General features: G+C 40.9%; 1 protein-coding gene across 2 annotated transcripts; it reads left to right on the top strand.

Moving 5' to 3' along the window:
- The first annotated feature begins 319 nt into the window (after positions 1-319).
- On the top strand, positions 320-22,842 carry slc38a4 (solute carrier family 38 member 4). 2 transcript variants are annotated; one of them, XM_088289012.1, is made up of 16 exons: positions 320-488; positions 9,327-9,550; positions 9,639-9,735; positions 9,939-10,054; positions 10,161-10,234; positions 10,325-10,417; positions 10,503-10,584; positions 10,676-10,758; positions 11,285-11,343; positions 12,253-12,513; positions 14,039-14,118; positions 14,218-14,318; positions 14,872-14,996; positions 21,171-21,315; positions 22,327-22,424; positions 22,613-22,842. In XM_088289012.1, exons 2-16 carry the CDS (start codon positions 9,426-9,428, stop codon positions 22,715-22,717), a joined length of 1,644 nt encoding a protein of 547 aa, XP_088145138.1. In that variant the 5' UTR covers positions 320-488; positions 9,327-9,425; the 3' UTR covers positions 22,718-22,842. The 2 variants fall into 2 exon arrangements, with proteins under 2 accessions (XP_088145138.1, XP_088145137.1); XM_088289011.1 differs by lacking the exon at positions 320-488 and adding an exon at positions 6,658-6,877.
- The last annotated feature ends 893 nt before the right edge of the window (positions 22,843-23,735 follow it).

Raw genomic sequence — 23,735 nt, forward strand, 5'->3', positions numbered from 1 at the left:
TCCCCAAACCTTTGAGTCATCCTTCCTTAACTTTCCCTTCTGGAATGTCCCTCTTTCCTCCAATGTGGCCAGACGGAATGTAAACAAAGGCAACCTCTACTCTTGACTCTATTTTTAATTCCGTTTGAAAACAGTTTGGATTGAATAATCCAAAGCAACAATTAGGCTCACTTGTAGATACTTGAGACAACAACAAGGGGGTTTTGCTGATTGGAAGAGTGAGGGTGGGGGTTGAGGGGTCTGTGTGTGTGTGTGTGGGGGGGGGGGAGGTTTGGGGTGTCAGGTTGGGACCCCTCCACCCACTCACCACCCAGCAGTGTAACATGAAGCTTCACAAGCTGCCGTCATCACATGGCACATGGAAATTTCCACTCAGTCTCCTTGCTTGTTAAATGGGAAGGGTCTCCATCTCTTGTTTCCAATAGTCCTCCTCCTCCTCCTGCTTGCTGCTTTTGCTACTTCTTACAACTGCCTCCCACTCACACTTGGTAAGCCCTTTTCTACTCTTACTTTTTTTTTTTTTTTTTTTTTAAATATTCAAATTCACTTTTAGCCTGCGCGCAATCGCTGCATCTTCAAACGCGCCGTCGTCGAGGCGTTACAATTCTTAGTCTAATAATTGGCGTGAATGGGTGGATTGTGTCGGTTTGCACGTTCAGCGAATTAAAGATCAAGCGAAAACATGCAAACGATTTCACTTCAATCCGAGATGTTTTCGTTTCATGGCCGCGCGATGTGGTTGTTTTTAAACGATGTATTTGCGAGAACGCCACAGTAGCGCTTCCTGCGGGGTGTCGCCGAAAGGAGCGTCTCGACTTTTAAGCACTTAATTCTGTCATTTAAACCCCAGTTCAGCGTAAAAGTGGTTTTTTTGGGGGGGGGCATGTCGGCCACTATCTTCCTAGCTTGCCGCGCGTTGTGCAACAAAACAAAAAGCGTCTGCCAGCCTCTGTGGGGCTCACATGGCGTGGGGCCGATTCTGTCGCCGATTTATGGCGAGAGCAAGAGCTGATTGAAAAACGCGAATGTGTTGGGTTTTATGTAACAGGAGAGCTAATAATGATGCTTTGACTGCAATCATGGGTTCGAATGGTGGTGCTGGTGCGATTAGCTCGACAGGAGACAGCAAATCGTCTTAAACTGGAGTTTTATTTTTTGTGGGGGGGGGGGGCTTTGTGCATTAGACGTGTCTTAATTGAGCTCAGGAGAATATTTATTGGACTCAAGGTACTTTTTCCAGTCACAAATGTGCAGATATTGTATAAATAAAAGCATCAGGGCACGGACAATAATTTCGCTGCTACAAGCAGGGGCGTAGCCACAAATTTGTCATTACATTATGGCGTAACTAATAATCAAAAAAGTGTAGCCTAAACGTCTCCAAATGCACTTTTTCTGTGGATTTTCCAACTCATTGCGTACTTTTTGGCCTACATTTCCGATAGCATTACATTGTGTTGCTTATCGGCATTTTTGTGGAGTATGTTGACACTTGTCTTAAGCCAGCCCGGTTATGAAGCCACGCCCCCTGACCACACAGACACACACAAAGACTAGATTCAGTTCAGAGAACCTAAACGACTTCTTGAGCAATTTGAGTGGCTTGTTCAGTTTAACTATAAATACACGGTGACCATGCATATATTCTCCCCTGGCCTACTTTACGTCTTCTTCCAACCAACAGCGGAACTTTTTACCTCAAGGAAAACATATGTAGCAACACATATTTGACATTTATCTCAGCAACACAGGAAGGGCAGCAAAAAGTATCAAAATGACTTCAAATATAAATGGACTTTTATCTCGAAGGGAAGAAGGTGTAATACTCTACCGGTCAACGGAATTATGTAATAAAATGCCTCATGACCGGCGGGTTCATATACTTTTCGGTTATGCAATCGGAGTCGTTTTTCGGATGTGAACGACTTCAATGAGGGGAAATGATCAAGCGATGAATTATTATATTAATAAACACTAATGCATAAAGAAACATTCTCCTTTTTACAAACTGGTTCAGCATTGAATAACTTTCAAATAGTTACGGTTTCTTCACACTGAAGTTTTAAAGCTGTCCTTCAACATACAATTGGAGTTAAACCTTACGTAATGACGAGGCCAATGTCAACTGAAGGAAAATAGCAAACATAGTCATGGATTTCCAGTTTTAAAATCTGTCATCTGTAAATCAGGAATCCGCTTGAAGGATTCTCCCCTACACGGTGTAAAAAGCGCATTTGTCCACTAAAATATCTTCATCGATGGTGGGCCAAAACTAATGATACACTTTAAAAAAAAAAAAAAAAAAAATCAATTATTACAGCTATATTTATTTCAGTTTTTTTTTTTTCCGAGTTGACCTCATTCAGTTCATCTTTTATTATTCTCTGCTTAAAAATCCTTTTCGGCCTAAAATCCTAAAATTCGCCCTTGACTCAATAATTAAAAAAAAAATAAAAAAATTAAAAAATCTTCTAAAATTGTAAACCTCTAACCTACATTTTGTCCGCCACGTAAAAGTGTGATTAACTGCAGAAGTAATTATTGCCTCAGCTAAAGTTGTCGTAATGAGCGTTGCGGTAGCTCAGCAATAAATTTAGCAGCGTGGCGCCAAAGTCGATTCATCTGTGGACTAATGCACGAACTTGTCAAGACCCGCTTGAGCTCATTCGTCTCCGTTTCCAATCCCCTCTTCCCAATCCCCCGAAGGAGGACCGCCCTATCGGAGGGACCGTCTCGTCTCATTTTAGTGACAAGCGGCGTTGGCGCTCGCAGGGGGGCGGGGGGCGGGGGGGGGGGGGTTCAATTTGTTTTCCACTTTTCCACATGGTGGTTAGAGGTCGCAGGTCAACCACAAGGACTGAGATCTTGTAAACACGCTGGGATGTTTGCCCGCACAGCTGCTAGCACCCTTGGCCCGTCCTACAATTAAACAATGTGAAAAATGGGGTCCCAGGTTTTGGAAATTGCTTTTATATAACAATTTCACAAGCACCACTTCAAGGAATATGTTATGACAAATTGTGATTTTATTCTTTATTTAATCATTTATCAGCTCTGCCAACACAAATAGTAGCAACCAGTGGTGTTCGTCGTTCATCGCGACACGCAAAACAAGAGTCAACGTTTACAAAAGAAAATTAAACAAATGAAGCTTCTTTTCTGAAATAGAAGTCGTGTTTGCTTTTACTCTGCTTCTGCATTTCTAAAAAGGTGCCTCAGTCGAATGACTTGAAAAAAAAGCATTTCAAGTCATTCTTCAACCCTCTTGACAGGCCAAGGAAAACACGGCTGGACTGCTGCCTGAGCCTCGCGCAGAAAATAAATAATACACGGTATGATTTATGCGCAAGCCTGACCGTAAATTACATAATAGGTGACAAAGGAGACCTGAAAATTGCCAAATGACATTAAACCCGGCAACACTCAGGTCCTAGAAGGAACATAGAAGCATTAATAAGGTCTTGTTAGTCAGATAAACACGTTGAAAATAATGGAAGCAAAAAAAAAAAAAAGACTCATTTGGTGAGGCACATAGTGAACTCAATTCTAAGCTCGTACTGTCCGAGCACTTTGCTTGTTATATATAAAACAAATAATCCCGGGACTATTAGGATCTCGCGGACTGAACCCTCCGACCCTTTTGTTCCTCAATTGGAGCCCATAAGCAAGGAGCTGTAAAAGCGCATCGCTGCCGTCACGCAACAAGTTTGCAGATCAATGCAAAGCGATAAGAGCGAGGAACGGGTCACAAACAAGGTTAGGACACATGAGGTGCGTTCGCTGTCGTCATGTGACGCCAAAGGGAGGTTTGTCTATATGTTTTGGCGGACACTTTGTTATGGATGCATTATTCACAACATGTGAGCCGCGGTGGTGACGTAAGAGAGCGGGAGTTGTCGCGTCGATGATAGATTCCTCCTAAGTGGGAACGCGGGCGAGAGTTGGTTGTGTAGCTACGTTTTTGAGGTCGCGGCACTTGGAAATTCAGAACCGTATCAGATTTTTTTCATGCAGTGTGAACAGTACGTTTTTTTTTTTTTTTTTTTCAAAATCCAACCAGGGTCTCTTTCTTATGTGAATATAACTTGGATAAATATGCGTATGTGTCATCAAAAACCCAAAATGCACTCTACGCAGGCGGGGGAGAGTGCTCGGGAGGGAGACTACTAACAATCGAAAATGTAGTTGACAAAAAGTTCATTTATCACGCCGGCCAACGTCTACATGAAACGAAGCGATCTCGGAGCGTCGCCTCATTTCCCCTAAATATTTCTACCTCCTCCCGCATCGCTCCTTTATCGATATGAGATGTTAAAAATAAATATTGTTGATGTCAGACTTCAACACAGGGGTGGGCAAACGTTTTGATTGCAGATGGATGGAGTGTTTCGGTGACCTCACCTCATCGGAGAAAAAAAACTCAATTTAATTTTAAATGTAAGTGAACAAAAGCATTACAACAATATATATGTCTTTGAAAACCACAATATTTAGAAAATAAAAAAATTAACAAGGTTTATTCATTTAATTATTTTCTCAAGTTCGGCGGGCCGGATTAAAACGCTTAACGGGCCGCATGTGGCCCCCGGGCCGTAGTTTGCAACGCCTGCTTCGACACATACATGCTACATGACTTTGAGCATCCCCGGTGTCTTTCCTCACTATCATAGCATATTCTGTTATGTCATAGAAAATAGCAGCGGCTTAGCAAGCATGTTCATGGAACACCCGAGCCCGAAATATACGTCGTCTCAGACCTGTGAAATTCTTCAAGGCCTCGCTGGCACTGTCAAGTCTTTGATAGAGCTCTCAAGGATCTTAACAGCCTACTGAAGTTCTTTTTGAAATTCTTGATCCTATTTTTTATTTTTTTTCCCCTTGGGTACATTTAATATATTTTGTGTTTCTACGTCACGATCACATGATATATCACGTGATTCCCCAACAAACCGTTTTTACAACCCGTTGAGAGCTTTCGGCTTAATTTAGCGCCTTTGGATTCCAGCTTTTAATGATCACTGTTGACACATGGCAGTGGGAGGCGGGACTGTCCCAATTCCATGCGACCAGGACGGACTTGAATTAGTCACGCGGCGGGGGGGCGGGGTTTGATGAAAAAGGGTGAGGTGAACAACCCTTCGATATTGATGATGGTGGCACAAACATGCCCCACTTGGCATCTTGTTGACGGACTTTTGAAATCGGGAAACCAGGTCAAGTCAGAAACTACCAAATAAACGAAAAAAATTATGATGAAGTGGATTTCGACATTTGCCAACTCTAATTCAGGTGTGGTGCGTTATTCAGATTATTATACGAGGTTATTGCTAGGGAGCCATTGGTTCACCGTCTGCCAAAAAAAAAAAAAAAAAAGAAGCGGAAGAGACCCCTTGAAAGACTCTGCCGGTCCTGTTTACACAGAACTTAACGATGGTGGTAAATTCCATGGTGGTGTGTGAATATATATGCCGTTTCATAACCGAGGTGTGCCAACACAGGTGATGGTGCGGCAACGGTTGCTAGGAAACCGATTTTCAAGTGTAAGAGTTGGTGTTTTCATTTCCCTTGTCAAAAGGAGAAGAGTAGCCCCCGGCAGACGCAGTCACGATACTTTATGGTGGTCCATCCCCCCCAACTCCACCTCCGGCTCTTGTATCGCAGCTTTCTGCTCGCAGGCGATTGGCTGAGCATTTGTTGAAGTTATCTAAGGAATGTTGGTGGACTGTCTTTTGGTGTAAATTGCTGCCGTGTGTCACTTTAACGACTTTATGGGTAAAAAAAACTCGGACGCAGGGTATGTTAGGAAGTTTTTGCTGGTGCTCAAGATGACCATTTTTAGGGGGGGGGGGAGTGGCCACTCCAGCCTCTTTTCCAGTTTAATGCGCTAGCTACTATGGTGTTTTTCTTTCTTTTTTTTTTTTTTTATGTAGTATACTTCCTGTATTGACTTCACATGCGGGAAAGGAGCGTCAAGGTCACCTATCAATCTTTAAGCCGTTAATTGAATAACAACAGAGCATTAAACGCTCACGCGGGAATTACTGACTAATTAAATGCAATTAAAATGTGTTTAACTCATTCACTGCCAGCCCAGGTTAAAAAAAAAAAAAATGCATTTTTTGACGTATATATCCGTCAATGGCAGTGAAAAAGTTAAAGCGTATGGAAAGGGTCAAATTTCATTTTTTCCTCCATATTACGGATTTTCGCATATTATTTGGAACGACAAGAAGTGATACAGAGAAGGAGGATTTTCAAAGTTCACCTCAGTGGAGCATGTATGTTCTCTCTGTTTGAACATGACGACGTGACGAGATAACGCCTCATCCCTGACATGTACACGACCTTGGCCACGGCGACATCCCCCGCCGCCGCGTTCTGATTGGCCGAGCGGCGGCACAGCCTACTGTGGCTCGCGCCTGGCAGCGCAGCCGGCGATGTGTGTGCGCTGACCATCATTTGTGTGATTTGGTATGCAAGTTGATAAAAGGAATGTCATGTGACTTGTCATGTGACCACAATGTCAGAGATGCTGTCCGACGCTTATGATAATAAACAGTCATCACGATGATGTTATATTACTTTTCTGTCGAGGCGAGTGTGTGCAAGTGTGCGATTGTGTGTGTGTATCGGGGGGGGCAGGAGGTATTCTTATGGGCCAGCTCAAAAGTAGAGCCCGGTCCTGATTGGGTGACCGAAGTCCTCCCTCCTTTTAAAAGCGTCCCTTCTCACCTGAGTTACAAAATAGCCGCAGCTTCTCGACCCTTCACTTCTCTGTGACCGTCCGGCGACTAAAATTTATTTTTGGCTAAGAGAAAAGGAGCGGTCAAGATTATTTTATTTATTTTTTTTTTTTTTTGTAGGAATTTCCGCATGAGTGAGTATGTTTTAAAATATGTTCAAAATTTGCGCTTTTTCCCGCTTGTCGTCTTGCACAACTTTGAGGCTTTTCTTGATGCATGATCCGGCTGCAGAGAGCATTTGGAAGAAAAAAAAAAAAAAAAAACAGCTTGCTGTCCACTTTCTGTGCAGATTTACTGAAAGAATTTTGCGCTCAAGTGGCTGATGCAAGACTTTGCTTGGGCGGAGGAGGACGAATAGGGTCAGAACAAGTTCTTCTAGGAATGAAACCAAATCGATATCAATTGCATTTGCATTGTCTTTTAACGATGAGATTTTTTAATTGTTAATGTTGCGTGACGATAGCCTCGTGACTATTTATCAATGCACGCGGAGTTATATAAAACCGGTCTCGACAAATTAGGTCAGTGTGTGACCCTTGTGGCATTTAACATGAAAATTTGGCGTGGACGCATTCCAAGGATTTTCACATCTTATGTTTCTTGGCCGCATTCACGCGAATGTGGCTTTCCCAAGGAATCTTCCACGGCGTCTCTGTGGCTTCGATGTTTTTTATTTATTTATTTTTTTTTTATTATTCCAGATGTGGCTACTTAAAATACATTAAAATGTTACGTGTCAATTAGATTGTCACGGCTCGGCAAGCGGAATGCACTGTCGATGAGTTTATGTCAATTTTTTTTTTTTTTTTAGGGGGAGGGGGCATTTAAGTCCAAATAGAGGTAACCCAGTCGGACTGGTAAATCCTCTCGGCGTTGAAAAGTCAACACAAAGCCGTCAAAAGGCAACACAACAGTGATTAGGCGGACTTGTGGGAACGGGATATGATAGTTCGCGGTAACACACACACACACACGTGTCATCGCCATCAGCTTAAAAAAACGGAGAAGCAAAACTAAAGTAGATGACTAAACTGTGTTTATTGAAATCAGCAGCGAGGGTCAGGCGGTTTTGTCGTTCGCGTCACGAGAAGCTATTGACTGTAAACATACAAACGTGTATTGTGACGCAAAGATGCTTCGGCTCAGCAGCTCCTTTTAGGGAAGAAGTCGCTAAGCGAGTCGTCGGGGAGCACGCGTAACATCGTGGCATGGAAAATTGACGCGAAGAGTTAACGAGCCCAAAAGTTTCTTGGGGAAAGCAAAAGCAACCGCAGAGCAGGCATGTCACAACACAGGCGGGCTACCTCCAGATTCAGCCGTCTGCACCTCAAAGATGGACGTGCAATGCCATCCTTTTCAATGTTCGAATGAGAATTAATAACAGCCTCTTAAAAAAAAACAAACAAACACAAAAAAAACAACAACAACACAGTGCCTTGTGGCAACAGCTGCTTATTACCGTGTTATTACCCAAACAACGTGAACTTCGAAACACCGCCTAACACATTTAGAATGTAAATGGCAACTAAGCGTCTTTTCCGGACGCTAAGCCGCTACTTTTTTCCTAGATTTTCAACCATGCAGCTAATTACAACGGTGCAGCTTTTCTGTGGATTTTTCTTTCACCAGTAGGGGGTGCTCTAGAGTTCAGAAAATAGGCAAAATAAATCTAAATTTTTTTTTTTTCTTGGGTCTGTTCTGTTTTAATTAGCAACGTTGTGTTGAAAGGCACTGTTTTAACAATCTGTTTCTGTACATTTATGTGCATTCACAGTAAAAAATCATTCTGTACATGCAGTAAACAACTCGTATTTTTTTTCAACATAGAAAACTGCGGCTTGTATTTTTATTTATTTTTTTCTTCACCCCCCAAAAAAAGCCACTGCGGCTTATATACAGGTGCGTTTTATAGTCCGGAAATTATTGTAGGTTTTATATGGAATTCTAAAAAAAAAATAAATAATAATAATAGTATGACAGATTTGAGGTTTATTCTTACTTTTTTTTGCTAGCAGGATTACGCCACAAACTGCTTAACAGGACTCTCCAAAACTTTGGGGAGGGGGACCAAAAAGCAGCCATCAGATAAAACTTAAGTCAGTATTTCATACACGAGAAGCTCTAGCTATCAAGGATCTCTCTCCAGAAGCCAGTCTCGCTACGGTCTAAGAGCTCTTTGACACAACAATTTGTGTCCCACTGAATCGCTACATTTCATGACGTAATAATGATGTGAAACTGGAAAATGTGAAGCACGCCTCCTCCCCTGTGGGTCGTTGAGGCCTCCGACGCGAACAAGGGGGCCTCTTGACGGCTGAAGAACTCCTTGCATCCGTGACCTAATAGAAGCATTTGTTGACTTTACTCATGTCCCCCTTTGGCATGTTACTTTGGACATGCACAAAGATGAAACCAGATCAACTATTTGGCACGTGTACACTTATGGTAGACGAGAAGAGACCGTTTCCGCTGCGAGGTAACAGAACAAACAAGTTCCAGGAAATGGGATAGACTCATTTGCAGGGGAAACATTTTCAAGACGTAAGACGCCTTAATTGAGCTTAATTTGTGTTTCCTTTTTAGGAACAAATTAGGTGGATAAAAAAAAAAAAAAAAGCAGCCAAACAGGGGTTAAAGGAACACATTGCAATCTTTGGAAAATTCATCCCGCCGTGAGCCATAATGCCGGGAATTGTGGATGGCATGGAGCTGAGAAAAGTCGCCACGGAGGTCGACGACGACAGCACGGACAGTCTGGATGACCGTTTCACCGAGACCATCGATTCAGAAAAGGCCACCATCAACAGGTGCGCCGCTGCGTGCTGATAAGACTAAAGTTGTACCGAATGCATGCGGTCCTAAAATCGCATTTGCGTTCATTTTGTGCCTTTGCAGTCAGTTCCTTGATGACATGGATGATGGCGAGAGCCAGAAGTTCCTGACTAATGGAATGATGAAGAAGAAGAAATATGAAGAGTACCATGAAGAATATGTAAGAAAACACACACACACACACACACACACATTCTTGTATTTGTTACCTTTTTGAGACCACGCACACCCACAGAAAATATCCACTATATCTACAATAGAAAATCACATTAGGTAAACGTCCACATTCTAATGGCATCCAATACAACATTTCGTTCTCATAAACAATGTAATCCCTGCCCCTTTTTTTAACAATCTGAGCAGCATCCAGGCCATACGTCCTTCGGAATGTCAGTCTTTAACTTGAGCAACGCCATAATGGGCAGCGGGATCCTGGGCCTGTCGTACGCCATGGCCAACACGGGCATTATATTATTTACGTGAGTATCAACGGTCAAAGAAACTCTTCCACCATCTACTCAGGAAATATCATCGAGGCCAGCACGTGAACTGACCATGATGGTGTTTCTTCTTCCTTGCGTTTAGAATCCTCCTCATCGCTGTCGCTATTCTCTCCTTGTATTCGGTGCATCTGCTGCTTATGACAGCTAAAGAAGGAGGTTGGTGTTCAGTTTTATCTTGAAAATAATAATCTCCATGTTAATGAGGCTTTTTCGGGGCTACATTTCTAATCCTGATTTTTTTCACAGGGTCTCTCATCTATGAAAAGCTGGGGGAGAGAGCATTTGGTTGGCCTGGAAAAATCGCAGCATTTGGATCCATCATAATGCAAAACATTGGCGGTGAGCGGCGGGTTAAGAATATTAGGGGTGGGGGGGGGGGTAAAAATGTTGTGGCTACATTTCCAACGCTGATGTTATTTCGCAGCCATGTCGAGCTACCTCTTTATTGTGAAATACGAGCTGCCAGAAGTGATCCGGGCATTCCTGGGTTTAGAAGAAAGTACCGGGTGAGTGTGCGTCGTCACTTTGCACGGATGGATGAGATAGCCTCAGATTCTAACCCATCTTTTTTTTTTTTTTGGGGCGGCGGGTTCACAGTGAATGGTACCTGAACGGAAATTACCTGGTGATATTTGTGTCCATTGGAATTATTTTCCCCTTGTCGCTGCTTAAAAACCTGGGTAAGTACGCCAAAGCCAAAGATTGGGTAGGGGTTCCTAATATTTTGGCCGGTGACGTAAATCACTGGCTGGCCGCGTCGCATCCTCGCAGCTGTCAGTAGTCGGCCGAAAGTAATTTAACACCGTTTCTCGCTCAGTGCTGGCAAACGCGACTTAAAGCATCATCAAAGTATCATGAAGCCCTTTAGTCAGCTCCATCACTCACATGGAGTTTTATGGGCCGGGGGCTCAGTGTTCAAAATGGCTCGGCTCCCACAGAACCTGCTCTGGAATTAAGGTAGAGCTCGCTTTGCATCTGTTGGCATTCCAGTCAGACTTGTAAAAGAATCCACTCACATCTTTTATCCATCTATTTTTGGCTATTCGACCTATATCTGTGACCCATATCCTGGAGTAGACGTTCAAACGGATTTGCAGCTGTTTATAGGAAGAGCAAAAGTAAAAAAAAATAGCCGCGATATCGACGTTTGAGTTTTTTTATCCGAGTCCGGGTGTCTCTGAATCGCTCGTTTTATTTTCGTTGCAGGTTATCTGGGCTACACGAGCGGGTTTTCTCTTTCCTGCATGGTGTTCTTCCTGGGAGTCGTAAGTTTGTTTAATTATAATTATCATTTTAGCGTAAAGGCTACTGTCGCCGAGTAGTTTTTTGCATCTATCATGTTTTCTTGTTCCGATTTTTTTTTTTAAGTCATTCAATACCATTGACGGATAAATACGTCAAAATCCTTTTTTTTCTACTGGGCTGGTCGTGAATGAGTTAATGGTGGGGGATCTTAGAAGAATCTTCTCAGAATCTGAGGTTTCATATTGAAAAGCACAATCCAACTTTCAGAAATGAATGAACCCTAGTTAACTGAGTCCGACTGAGAAATCCGACCACGGTAACAGGAAAGCAGCCGAAGGACGCTCAGGCCAGCAAGTGGAAATTCAAAAATAGAAAACGTAGAAATGGTTCTTCTTGAATTTCTAGGAAGTAGTCGGGCTTAAATCCCTCCCTTCGTTGGTCGCTGCTATTAAAGAGGAAGTCCAAAAAAATCTTTGCAATAAAATGTTTCATTTGCTTTTACAAGACTCAACGTGGCATTCTGATTAATATTGAGTTTGCGGAAAATAAGTTAAGCAGCAAAATCCACCCCTTTTTTTTTTTTTTTTAGCCATGCCAGGGGGCGGCCATTTTGTTACTTCTGTCGATTGAAAATCACAGTTACTCAGGGCTCAGGCAACGACCAATCACGGCTCACTCGCTTTCGGAAGCTGAGCCAGGATTGGTCGTTATCTTCGCCCTGAGCACCTGCGATGTCACCTTCAGCTGACGGAAGTGACAAAATTACAAAAACGCATTTAATCAGAATGCCATGTTTTCGACTAGTGTTTCAAAACAAAGCTACAACACAAGACCGTACTTGCCGATCATTTTCGATGAATCGAGTTTGTCGTGTATATGAAAGATCTTGTCTGTGGTCACACCTAACTATGCTCTACATGAACTCCCAGGTGATCTACAAGAAAACTCAGCTCCCGTGCCCGCTTCCGTTCCTGGACCACCCGTCAGGCAACCTAAGCATGAACGCCTCGCACATGCCTGGCGTGTATGCGTTACACAACCGCTCGGAGCAGATGGACTTCTCCAGAGCGGACGTGTCACCGGCCGTCACGGACAGCCACGGCGCTCACGCCTCCGCCGGCGTCCACTTCGAGCCTCGCCACGACGACGAGGACGTGTGCACGCCCAAATACTTTATCTTCAACTCACAGGTAGGCCTGCTGAATTCTGTGGGCGTGCTATTTGAATATGATTTTCTTTGTCTGAAGGTGAAAAGAGGCAAAAGGCCTCAGCAAGGTTGCGAAATAGAATGTTTGGTTAAGGTGGTTTTGAAGGGTGTGTCGTGTTTTTGTATGCATGGAGGGTTTGTAGTCTTTGTGTGCCACTGAAAACCTACACTGGGATGTAAATTAAAAACTGCCTTTCACAGGGACTAACAATGATCCCTGCTTTGATTTTCCTTGTCAGTAAGAATGAAGTTCGTACTTTTATAACTCGTGCCTATTGACGGTATTAACAAGTTCGCGGTTTTGAAGAAAATCCTTTTATAACATTGCAAAAGCCCTGATAGGCAAGTAGTAATTGGTGTCAAGAAAGTGATATACCTCAACTGAGCCCTAGAAGAGGCTTTAAGCTGCCACTCCCAGTTGAAGTTTATTATCACGTAAAAAAAAAAGGCAATGAAATGGCAAGAAAATTCTGCTAGCTTAATGCTAACACGTATTAAACAAAACACCACAGATTGGCGAACAAATAGCACCTGTAGCATCAACCCTTTAACAAACAGCAGAATGACAATATAACAATCGTAAATAAATATAAATATATAAATAAATAAATACATTAAAAAAATATATATATGTATATATTGACAATATAACAATCATAAATAAATATAAATAAATAAAAAAATAATATATATGTTTATATTGACAATATAACAATCATAAATAAAAATAAATAAATAAATAAATATACGTATATATTGACAGTATAACAATCATAAATAAATATAAATAAATATAAATAAATAAATAAATAAATATACGTATATATTGACAATATAACAATCATAAATAAAAATAAATAAATAAATAAATATACGTATATATTGACAATATAACAATCATAAATAAAAATAAATAAATAAATAAATATATATATATATATATGTATATATTGACAATATAACAATCATAAATAAATATATAAATAAATTTAAAAAAAATATATATATATATATATATCAGAGGCATATATTCTTTGATCCTTTAATTATTACTGCATCTTGGTGATTTACTTAGTAGTGAAACTACTTTTTTTTTTTTAATCAAGAATATGAAAATGTAACACAATTTTGAAATGATATTATACTTCTTTGAGGTTATAGTTTGTGTTATATTTACGATTTAAGTTATTAATGTGGACAATTCCTTATATTTTTTAGAGGCGGTTTCAATTCCTCCTGTTTTTTTTTTTTTTTTGTGGCAGGTCTCAGCCTCCATCCTCCTTGAATAGCACGGGTTATTGTATATTATATTACAGATATTACACTCTGGGAAAATAAATTATGGTACAAGAGGTGTGGTCAAGGCCAATCATGCATTTGGGAGCAGTCACGCTCCAACTTTTACGACACATTTTCCTCAAGCGGTTCCGCCTCCTTACACTTGGAAAACCGCTGACTCCTAATATCACTAAAACAAGCCACTCATGACTCCACAATATCGTCTCCAGACGGCGTACACCGTGCCCATCCTGGCTTTTGCGTTTGTGTGCCACCCTGAGGTGCTGCCCATCTACAGTGAGCTGAAAGAGTAAGTGCACTTTATTGGCTTTTCCAAAAGGCAAATTCTCAACTTTTGAAAGTGGTGGAGAACTAAAATCTCAAATATGTGCTCTGGTCATTTCTGCAGTCGCAGCAGGAAGAAGATGCAAAACGTCTCCAACTTGTCCATCTTGGCTATGCTCATCATGTATATGATGTCAGCACTATTTGGCTACCTCACATTTTATGGTAAGACAACCCGAAAATTGATTTGCTATTGTAGATATGAAGACGACGAATCAGTATTCAAACTTTCTTTTTATGTTCAGACATGACGCAGGAAGCTTTATAAGCCCTCATGCACTGCACTTAATGCGTCTTAAGTGGGTGGCATTCGCCAAAAACCCGTGATTGTTTTTAACTGGCAGGAAGCATCACTGTAATCCAGTCCTTCACATTTAATTGCACATCCAAACGTTACATCTTGCATTCGCATTGTCCAAGTTCAACAACCAAAGGCCGAGATAACGACATCAGAGGCGCCAGTGACACGTCCTGAATGTCACACATTGTCTAATAATACGATCGGGACACAGTTGGTCCGCAAACGAGTGTTTATTTTCAACGCGGCGGTCGCAACCCACACGGCCTCCAAAAATTGGTCCGAGCGATCCGAGTGCATGAGAACGGACGTGTGTTAGGAGTCAATGTCTTGTCCGAAAAAAAAAAAAAATAATAATTCTACTGTGCAGAATGTCTTCTTTCTTGTCTCACAAGTGGTTGTTTCCGTTTAAAACCACAGAAAATGTGGAGGCGGAGCTGCTTCACACCTTCACCAAGGTTTACAAGTTTGACACCTTGCTACTGCTGGTGCGTTTGGCTGTCCTCACTGCCGTCACGCTGACTGTCCCCATTGTGCTCTTCCCTGTAAGTACCTCAAGTATTAAATATTAAATATTGCACATGAAAGCTAAATCGTTTTTTTTTTTTTTTTTATTAAATTTAAAATTTTATAACAATTCCCTCTTCAACTGACGCTTCAGATCATCAATTTGCCTGACTCACAGAAATACTATAAATAATATAATATAATATAATATAATATAATATATATATATATATATATATATATATATATATATATATATATATATATATATATATATATATATATATATATATATATATATATATATATATATATATATATATAATATAACTATAAATACCACGTCGGGATTTTTTTTCTCTTGCATTCAAGAACACTCGCTTGTTCTACTTGCTGAAATGCCTCAACTAACAGACAGGGGGCGCACTTGCCAACACACATGCAATCAAGCACTCATTCCTAGCGTTCAGTCTCTGTTGCGTAACCAATAAAGCCTGTGATTGTGATGCCCAAAGAAAACCCCCCGGATACATTCATTCACATAGTTCCTTCCCAAATATGGCCAGGCTCTAAATTTAGCCCGTGTCTTCACCTGACACAAGGAGGACAAATTAGGCTGCTGACCAAGAGGACGTGTCATGGCCTCTTTTAGCCTTGATCACATAGCAACCTCTGTCGTTGTCGGAATGTAGAAGCTGCATGCAGCCACAAGGGGGCAGCAGCAGCCTTGTTGTCATTGAGTCGTGAAACTGACAAGAGACTGATGCAGCGAGCGGTCTTTGTTGTGAAAACACACCCTTCATTATTTTACAATGGTGACTGAATAAGTCATCAAGCGAGAGTTTACATTTTCGACTCGTGACTCTGAGATGCACGTCAACACAAAAGCACATTCATAAACAGACACAGTCTCCTTGCATGACACTGTGGATTGAACTGGTGCGAATGTGTGTGAGGGAAGGGGAGGGGGGAGTGAGAGAGGATCTCCCCCCCCCTCACCCCCTCACCCCTCCCTCTCCGCAATGGAAGTTTACTGGATCGGAGTGGACAGTGGAAAAATCCTCACCTTGACCGCAGTCTTAGGGCAAGTCGGGGGCGCTACGGAACCCGTTTTGAATATTTTAGTTGCCTTATTTAGCTGTCACTCACCCATTTTTTTTATTTATATTTCACCTCCTTTAATAGTTTAAACCACTATATGAAACGTTTAATATCATTTCAATCTTACATTACCCGAAAAAATAAAAATGTTTATTAAAAAAAAAAGCCCATAACTCCCACCAACGACCCAGGCCAAACTTGGCTCCACCCAGACGTAAAAAGATCATAAGGCCTTTTCACACAGCACTCGGTTTCGGTGGCCTTTATTCCACAGCAGTGCTCAGGACGGCGGGCAATGGCAGCCCTGCCCATAATTAGCACTGGTTGCTTAGCAACCAAACAGGAAGTTGTCCGGGTGCTTTTTTTCTGCTGATTTGAATATAAATTAGTGACAAGCAGAAACCATAACTTTGCTTATAAGTCATTTACTGCCATTGACGGCTAAAGACGTCAATCATCCATTTTTTTTTTTTTTTTTTTTTTTTTTACTCGGCTGGTAGTGAATGAGATAATGAGGAGCAGGTAACCCGATTTAAGTAAAACATGTATGTTGGGTATATTTAATCCTGTGAAAATCCCACATTTCTAATTCAAAGTAACGGCGATCTCCGTCCAGTGTTGTCATTCTGTCACCGTAGCACAAATGCCTCGCATTCGAAACTGTATCGACACTCCGTTAATGACTTTTTCCATCATTTTATTGTCACTGTAAAAGTCCGACAATCGTATTGAGATGCATAAATGCTCCAATGTCGAGTTCATATCGATGCCTGCGGTATATCGTGCCGCATTCACTGCGCCACGACAGCGACAACCTTGGCTTCAGGTGAGACATCGGATGGAAAGCGGCGCTGTCCCCCTGCCAAGTTTCCACCTGACATTTGAGAACCTCGCCTTGAATCCTCCCCCGACCTTTTCGTCGCTTGTCGACCTTCAGCGAGAGATTAACATTTAGCTTTGTCTCCAGGCGTCTGTCTTCAACCCCCGCGGAGAAGTCGTATATACGCGTTTCGGACGGGTGTTTGGACGGCACAATGAGCGCGCGTACGTTTGTGTGCAGTCACGTGAGGGGCGATGCAAAACGGAGGCCGGATCACGCAGGGCTTTGGCAGGATTCGGTGCATTATGAAGGGGCTTTACATGGAGGCAGACATGTCCCGGTTCTCAGGCTCTTATTTCAAATATTTTTTAAGAATCACCTCCAGATTAAAAACGACCGATTAGCGCTTCCTTGCCTAATGTCAGACTCGTTAAAGTTTGCATCAGCTTGGAAAGCTAACACACGCCCCAATTTACTGACTAGTCATGCGTTCTAATTACGGTGACTAATGGACCTCGAAGGAAGCTTCACTGTTGTTCATTTGAGCACATGGCAAATACAATTTTCTTGATCGTTATCTGCAATGTTTGACTTGCTCAAGTGATAAAAGACATCAGTCGGGCTGTCACGCTTGGCTTCTTGTGTCTCGTATTTTTTACATGACTTGCGCAATGTGTTCATTTCAGATGAAATGAAAATTGCCCAAGTATGTATATTTACGTGGAAACCAGTCCCGCTTCTGCTTTTTTGCCTCGAGATTTGAATGCAGGTGTTGGCATGTTTACAGATGTTTTTAAGATAGCATGAGATTTATATATATATATATATATATTTTTTTTTTTTTTTTTTTAATTAAAAAAAATTTTTTTTTAACTAATTAATCACAAAAAAAATTCCATGATTAATCGCGATTAATCACATTTTTCAACGACTATTTTTTGCGAAGCTTATAACCGATATTTACTTGAATAATATCTTGGAATTGATGCAAAATCACCCAATATGAAGTATATTTAATTCAAAAACTGTCCTAATAGCTTTCTTGGATTCTTGAATACCATCTAAATGGAGACATCTTTGCAGGCATTTATTTCCGAAACATTTCTCAAAACTGCCCACAAGCGCCACACTCCAGCAGTGTTGGTTTGCAAGGCCCAGTGGAAACTTCCAACACAGTGTTTTGTTCTGAGACGTGCTAAAGACGGCTAATGTGGCACAATATTTGCAAGGTCTGCAAATTATTTTTGAAGTCAATCAAACTGAGTTAAAATATTTAACTGAGTTAATTTTTTGAGGATTAATCACCTGAGTTTATGCTTTAATTTTGGCAGCCCTAATATATATATATATATATATATATATATATATATATATATATATATATATATATATATATATATATATATATATATATATATATATATATATATCGTTTATTTTAATACTTAAGCAATAATTCTTGGCAAAATCTAGTTGTGACTGTTCATTCGGAATGTTTTACCTATATATATATATATATATTTATTTATTTATTTTAATTTAAAAAAAATATTTTTTTAACTAATTAATCACAAAAAAATTCCATGATTAATCGCGATTAATCACATTTTTCAACGACTATTTTTTGTGAAGCTTATAACCGATATTTACTTGAATAATATCTTGGAATTGATGCAAAATCACCCAATATGAAGTATATTTAATTCAAAAACTGTCCTAATAACTTCAACACTGTGTTTTGTTCTGAGACATGCTAAAGACGGCTAATGTGGCACAATATTTGCAAGGTCTGCAAATTATTTTTGAAGTCAATCAAACTGAGTTAAAATATTTAACTGAGTTAATTTTTTGGGGATTAATCACCGGAGTTAATGCTTTAATTTTGGCAGCCCTAATATATATATATATATATATATCGTTTATTTTAATACTTAAGCAATAATTCTCGGCGAAATCTAGTTGTGACTGTTCATTCGGAATGTTTTACCAGTTCATCCACATTCTCACTTGTGTGTACGTTTGGCGGGGGCGGGGGGGTGTCTGACAGGTAAATAGCAGGAGTCAAAAGTGTACAAATATCACACGGTTTACTCCAAAGGCTTCGCGCCAGGTAACAGTTGGGTGCCGAATAGTTTGGAACCTCGGAGAGAAATGCCCCGTCCCGGTCAGAGTTTTCCGAGGCTCATTATGCAACAGCTGGTGGGAGAGAGGGAAAGGCGGGTGCGATGATGTCGAGTTTTAAGGGGGAGTTAAATCATTGTCTCTATCTCCAGATAACTCTTCATCCTGACATCTTTTAGGCTGTGCTCCCGGAAAACGCCATCACAATGAAGGTCACCTGGTTTTCGCTTGAGAAAATATGACCTGTACATTTTCTTATGCCTTACTCGAGCGTGATTAGAAACAAATCTGTCAACATGGGCTACATACAGAAATATCTTGCCTTGTGTAGCTGACACAAAGGAGAAAAGAAGTAAGGCCATGGGGGAAAAAAAAATAAACAATCAACTGTCAACTACAAGGGACACACCTCCTTCCTTTCACTGGCTGGCTGATGCAACCTCACGATTGCCTTGCACCGACTGAAATAATGCCTTAGCCTTTTTGAATGGCCCCGTGTCTCCGAATTGCTCTTCGTGTAGCCAACTTGCCGCTGGGTGCGACGAGCTATACCTGATACAGGCGACCTTTCACCCACTTGAGGCTTGAACGGGGCTGCCTGTGGCTCAAGCAGTATCGGGTGCCACAGCGGGGATCTGAGGGCTCGCGGTTTCTCTTAACATACACACATTTTTTTTTTTTTTCTCACCGCAAATGCACACACAGCATTCGACACACTTTCAGTCAATGGCAAGTGTGGGAATGAGGCTCGAGAGGAGAGTTGTTACTTAGAAGATAGCGTGGGCTCAAGACAAGTGAGACTTGATTCAATTTCTGTTTCTTATCGTGTTAAGACAAATCGTGATAAATGGAAAGTCAAAACAACTGTAATTATTTGCAACTGCAATAGATTCATATTTCCAAAAGTAAAGTTATGTCTAACTCATTCAATTCATAAGACATGCATATACGTTTTTAAAAAAGTAGTCCCCCGCCTCCCAAAGACGTATTTATACGTTTTTTTTATTATTATTATTTTTTTTACATCACAGCTTTGTGTTTTCATAATATTAGAACACAATATTCTATTGGCCTCGCAAAATCCGTCAAAATCCAGAAAAACGCTGGAATTGAGGGGTTTCGTCTCGTGAAAATTTCTGGGATTAAATAAATTAAAGTGGATTTTTCTTTTGTTTTTTTTTTTATGTACATGCAAACGCCATTAATGAGAATGGAGGACATAACTGGTCGACATCAAAATGACTAAGTTGCATGACTTGCAGATGTCAAATTACACTCCCACATATTTAAATAAGGCCTTTGTTTGGACAACCAGTTGGAGTGCATGTCTGCGGCGCTTCTCTATAATTTTACGTTACGTGAGTAAGTGAAAATAGATTCATCGTGTCTTGGATGGTTACACGTGACGAGTTTTGTCCAAAGAAGCAGCCGACAACATGGCAGTCGTGGGAAGTAAAAAAAAAAAAAAGTATATCTTGGTAATTGCACTTAAGTCAATTCATCATTCGTCTGTCCTTCACTTGCATTTTTTTTTATTTCTTTTGACTTTTTACTTTCACTCCCTACATTTGAAAACATATCTGTTCTTTCCGCTCCTCAATTCGTCCCCGCGGATGACAGAGGATAGCGAGAGGTCAAGTTAACCGTGGGGTCTTGTAAGGTAGAAAAATGAAAAATTGAAAATAAATAAATAAACAAGGATAGAAGTGACATGGAGGAACGTGAACAAGGAAGCATTTTTGACTGTAGCAACATATTCGGAAAAGCCATATTTCCCAGCAATGACCTTATTTAAAAGGGGTCAACCCCCCCCCCCAAAAAAAAATATTTGCAATAAAATGTTATATGCACCTTCCGAGTCTAAACATGGCATTCGGATTCATATTGTGTTTATGGATTATGAGTTAAGCAGCAAAATCGCCAATTTTTAGCAACCGCACACTGAAAATGATGTCACAGTGACGACCAATCACGGCTCACCTGTTTTCTGAAGCTGAGCCATGATTGGTTGATATGTGTGATGTCATTTTTTTAGTCAACAGCAAGTGGCAAAATGCTCGCTCCATAATTTGCACAGATGTACAAAAACGGGAGGATTTTATTCTAGTTAATAAGTTTTAAAATAATTTTAGTATTTTGATTTTTTTTTGTTTTGTTTTGTTTTATCCAGATCCGCTCCTCCATCACCACCTTGCTGTTCAGCGGCCGAAGTTTCAGCTGGCCTCGCCACATGCTCATCGCCGCCTGCATTTTGTTCTTCAACAACATGCTGGTCATTTTCGTCCCAACCATCCGAGACATCTTCGGCTTCATTGGTGAGTTGGACCGTTAAATGAAAAAAAAAAAAAAAATGGAAAAGCACCCACGACACTCCCTCATGGGACCATGTGAAGATCGTCCGCGGGGGTCCGATTAGCGGCTTCGGGTCAGAGGTTGTTTTAGTTAAGTAAAAAAAAAAAAAAGTGCACAAGCTTAAAATGTCAGGTCGTGTCAGCTCGCCGGTCGCGTGAGAAAATCGTGATCGCTCACTTTACACATTCTACTATAACACCACAACGCCTAACGACAGTTTAACAATTTTTTTCCCAGGTTGTTCTAAGTTTTTACATGTTAAGAAATAAGGAAGCTCATTTTTGGAACAGAAAAACAAAATGAAATTTTTGCAAGTAAAGAAGGCCAAAAACAGGCAAACCCAAAATGTTTACATTACGATAAATTTATACTAAAATGGGAAGATAATGCTTCGGGATTACGATTTAGTACAAGTACAATTTCTTGAACGAACCCAAATCCAGTTGCAGACATGCTCAACGATGAAGAAGTCATTTGTATGGGCCCGTGATTTAATTTGTTGCATTACGCAAGAGGTTGTGTATGCATAAAAAAAGTTACGCAATCGAGTGGACACGCCTGCCAATTGCGGCTTTATGAAATACGTACTCATTTAAGATACGTCGTAACGTGGTATTAACACAATGGAGTCTTCTTAACGGTGGCTGCCAAGTTAAATAAAAACGGTATGTAAATAAACGTTTGAAAACCAAAAACATGACAGATTATTGTTGCACTTAAAATTGAAATAAAATTGATCGACGCTCAATGAGTGCAGGTTGTTTTGCATTTTAATATAAGATTGATTACAAAACAAGATTTTGCAATTAGTGTTTTATTGGCTCTTTGACCTTTTGTTCGTTGATGCCATTATTGTTAACGTTTTCCTGCAATCTGATTGGCTTAAAAAAAAAAAAGGAATGCAGACAAGGCCATTTGGTGGGGATGGAATTTTTATCACGCTAATTTTTTTGTGCCTTCATTCGTCGATCAAGGTTCCTCGGCGGCCACCATGCTTATCTTCATCCTCCCTGCGGCCTTTTACCTCCGCCTGGTGAAGACGGTACCGCTTCGCTCCCCGCAGAAGATCGGGGTAAGTCCACACATACAGTACGCACTGTCAGCGTTTTCTCAAAAATATCAGCTTTCCGAGTATATACCCGCAGGCGAGGCCCCGTTTCAAAATGCGACTCAAAAAGAAAATTTCACCAGAATCCCGCCGTGCGTCCTCGGCTCATTCCAAAGCATTTAGTATTATTTTCTTCTGGTCTCGCTCCCCAGGCCGCTGTCTTCCTGGTCGTGGGAATCGTCTTCATGATTGGCAGCCTGTCACTTATAGTTCTCGACTGGATCCACAATCCACCGGGTTCCAGTGGGGCCCACTAAGTGCACGACCTCTGACCCCCCCCCCACCCCACCCCACCCCTTTATATATATTTACCGCAATAGCCGGACATATCAAGATGTTCTTCAGACGTTTAAGATGAGTTTTGCTGTATTTTTGTCGGTTTTTCTTGAAGTGCGAAAGGCAAGCATTTTCTAGCCACGAAGAAGCTGCGCACTTGAATGTGACATTTGGCGTGGGAGTCAGCGGCCCTCCCCGGAAAATACCCGGCGCACTTCTTTGCATCACTTTGTGGCGTAGGACGAACACGTGTACACTCGCAGGCAGCCGATCAGTCACATTCGCTGCTTTCTTCAATGTGAACAATCTGAGAAAAGAGGCTCGCCAAAGTCTGCATGCACATCCAGAAACAATAACGCTCGGTTTTGAAGCTTCGCACCATCAAGCGGCCTGAAGCTGCGTCACACGAAGCATTTGGAGATGCTTCCAGTATTACAGTTCACGAGGGGATTTCAACGGTGTATGTATATAATTGTCTACTGAATAGGTGAATGTTGCACATAAAACGGAGAATCTGCTTGATGGAAGGCTGGTCAACTAAAAAAAAAAAAAAAAAAAAAAAAAAAAAAAGCAGGCTATTTTTTTTATAAACAATTAGTAACTGAAATGTTTTGTCGAGACGCAGTACAAAAAAAAAAAAAAAATTGTGTGAATCATGACCGTCAGCCGTGTGTCAAATATTTCCAACTCGTGCCATATTGCTCATCACGGTGGAGAATGCGGTGTAACATTTTTTTTTTTTTGGGTTACCGTGCAAAGTATATTTGTAAAAAGTCAAACAAGTTGAATGTTCTTTGAGGCTGAATCTGCAACTGATTCAGATTAAGGTTTAGTAATATAGTTCATTGTTGGATTTTTATAAAAGTAAATTGGGCTCATCCGAAAATGTACCGGTGCCTTTTTGAACTAATCAGCTTTTTTTTTTTTTAACCATATGACTGTGGTTCTTGTGCCTTTCCGGACATTATTTGGTTTTTATTTGCTGGTGCCTTTAACTCG

This window comes from Idiotropiscis lumnitzeri, chromosome 2 (assembly GCF_059441095.1).
Source record: "Idiotropiscis lumnitzeri isolate Australia: NSW breed Sydney's pygmy pipehorse chromosome 2, RoL_Ilum_1.0, whole genome shotgun sequence".
Taxonomy (NCBI): domain Eukaryota; kingdom Metazoa; phylum Chordata; class Actinopteri; order Syngnathiformes; family Syngnathidae; genus Idiotropiscis; species Idiotropiscis lumnitzeri.

Coding starts and splice junctions, on each gene's coding strand:
- slc38a4 (XM_088289012.1), top strand. CDS start 9,426: ATGCCGGGAATTGTGGATGGCATGGAGCTGAGAAAAGTCGCCACGGAG. Junction 9,736..9,938: donor AAGAGTACCATGAAGAATAT/GTAAGAAAACAC, acceptor CAATCTGAGCAG/CATCCAGGCCATACGTCCTT. Junction 10,235..10,324: donor TATGACAGCTAAAGAAGGAG/GTTGGTGTTCAG, acceptor TTTTTTTCACAG/GGTCTCTCATCTATGAAAAG.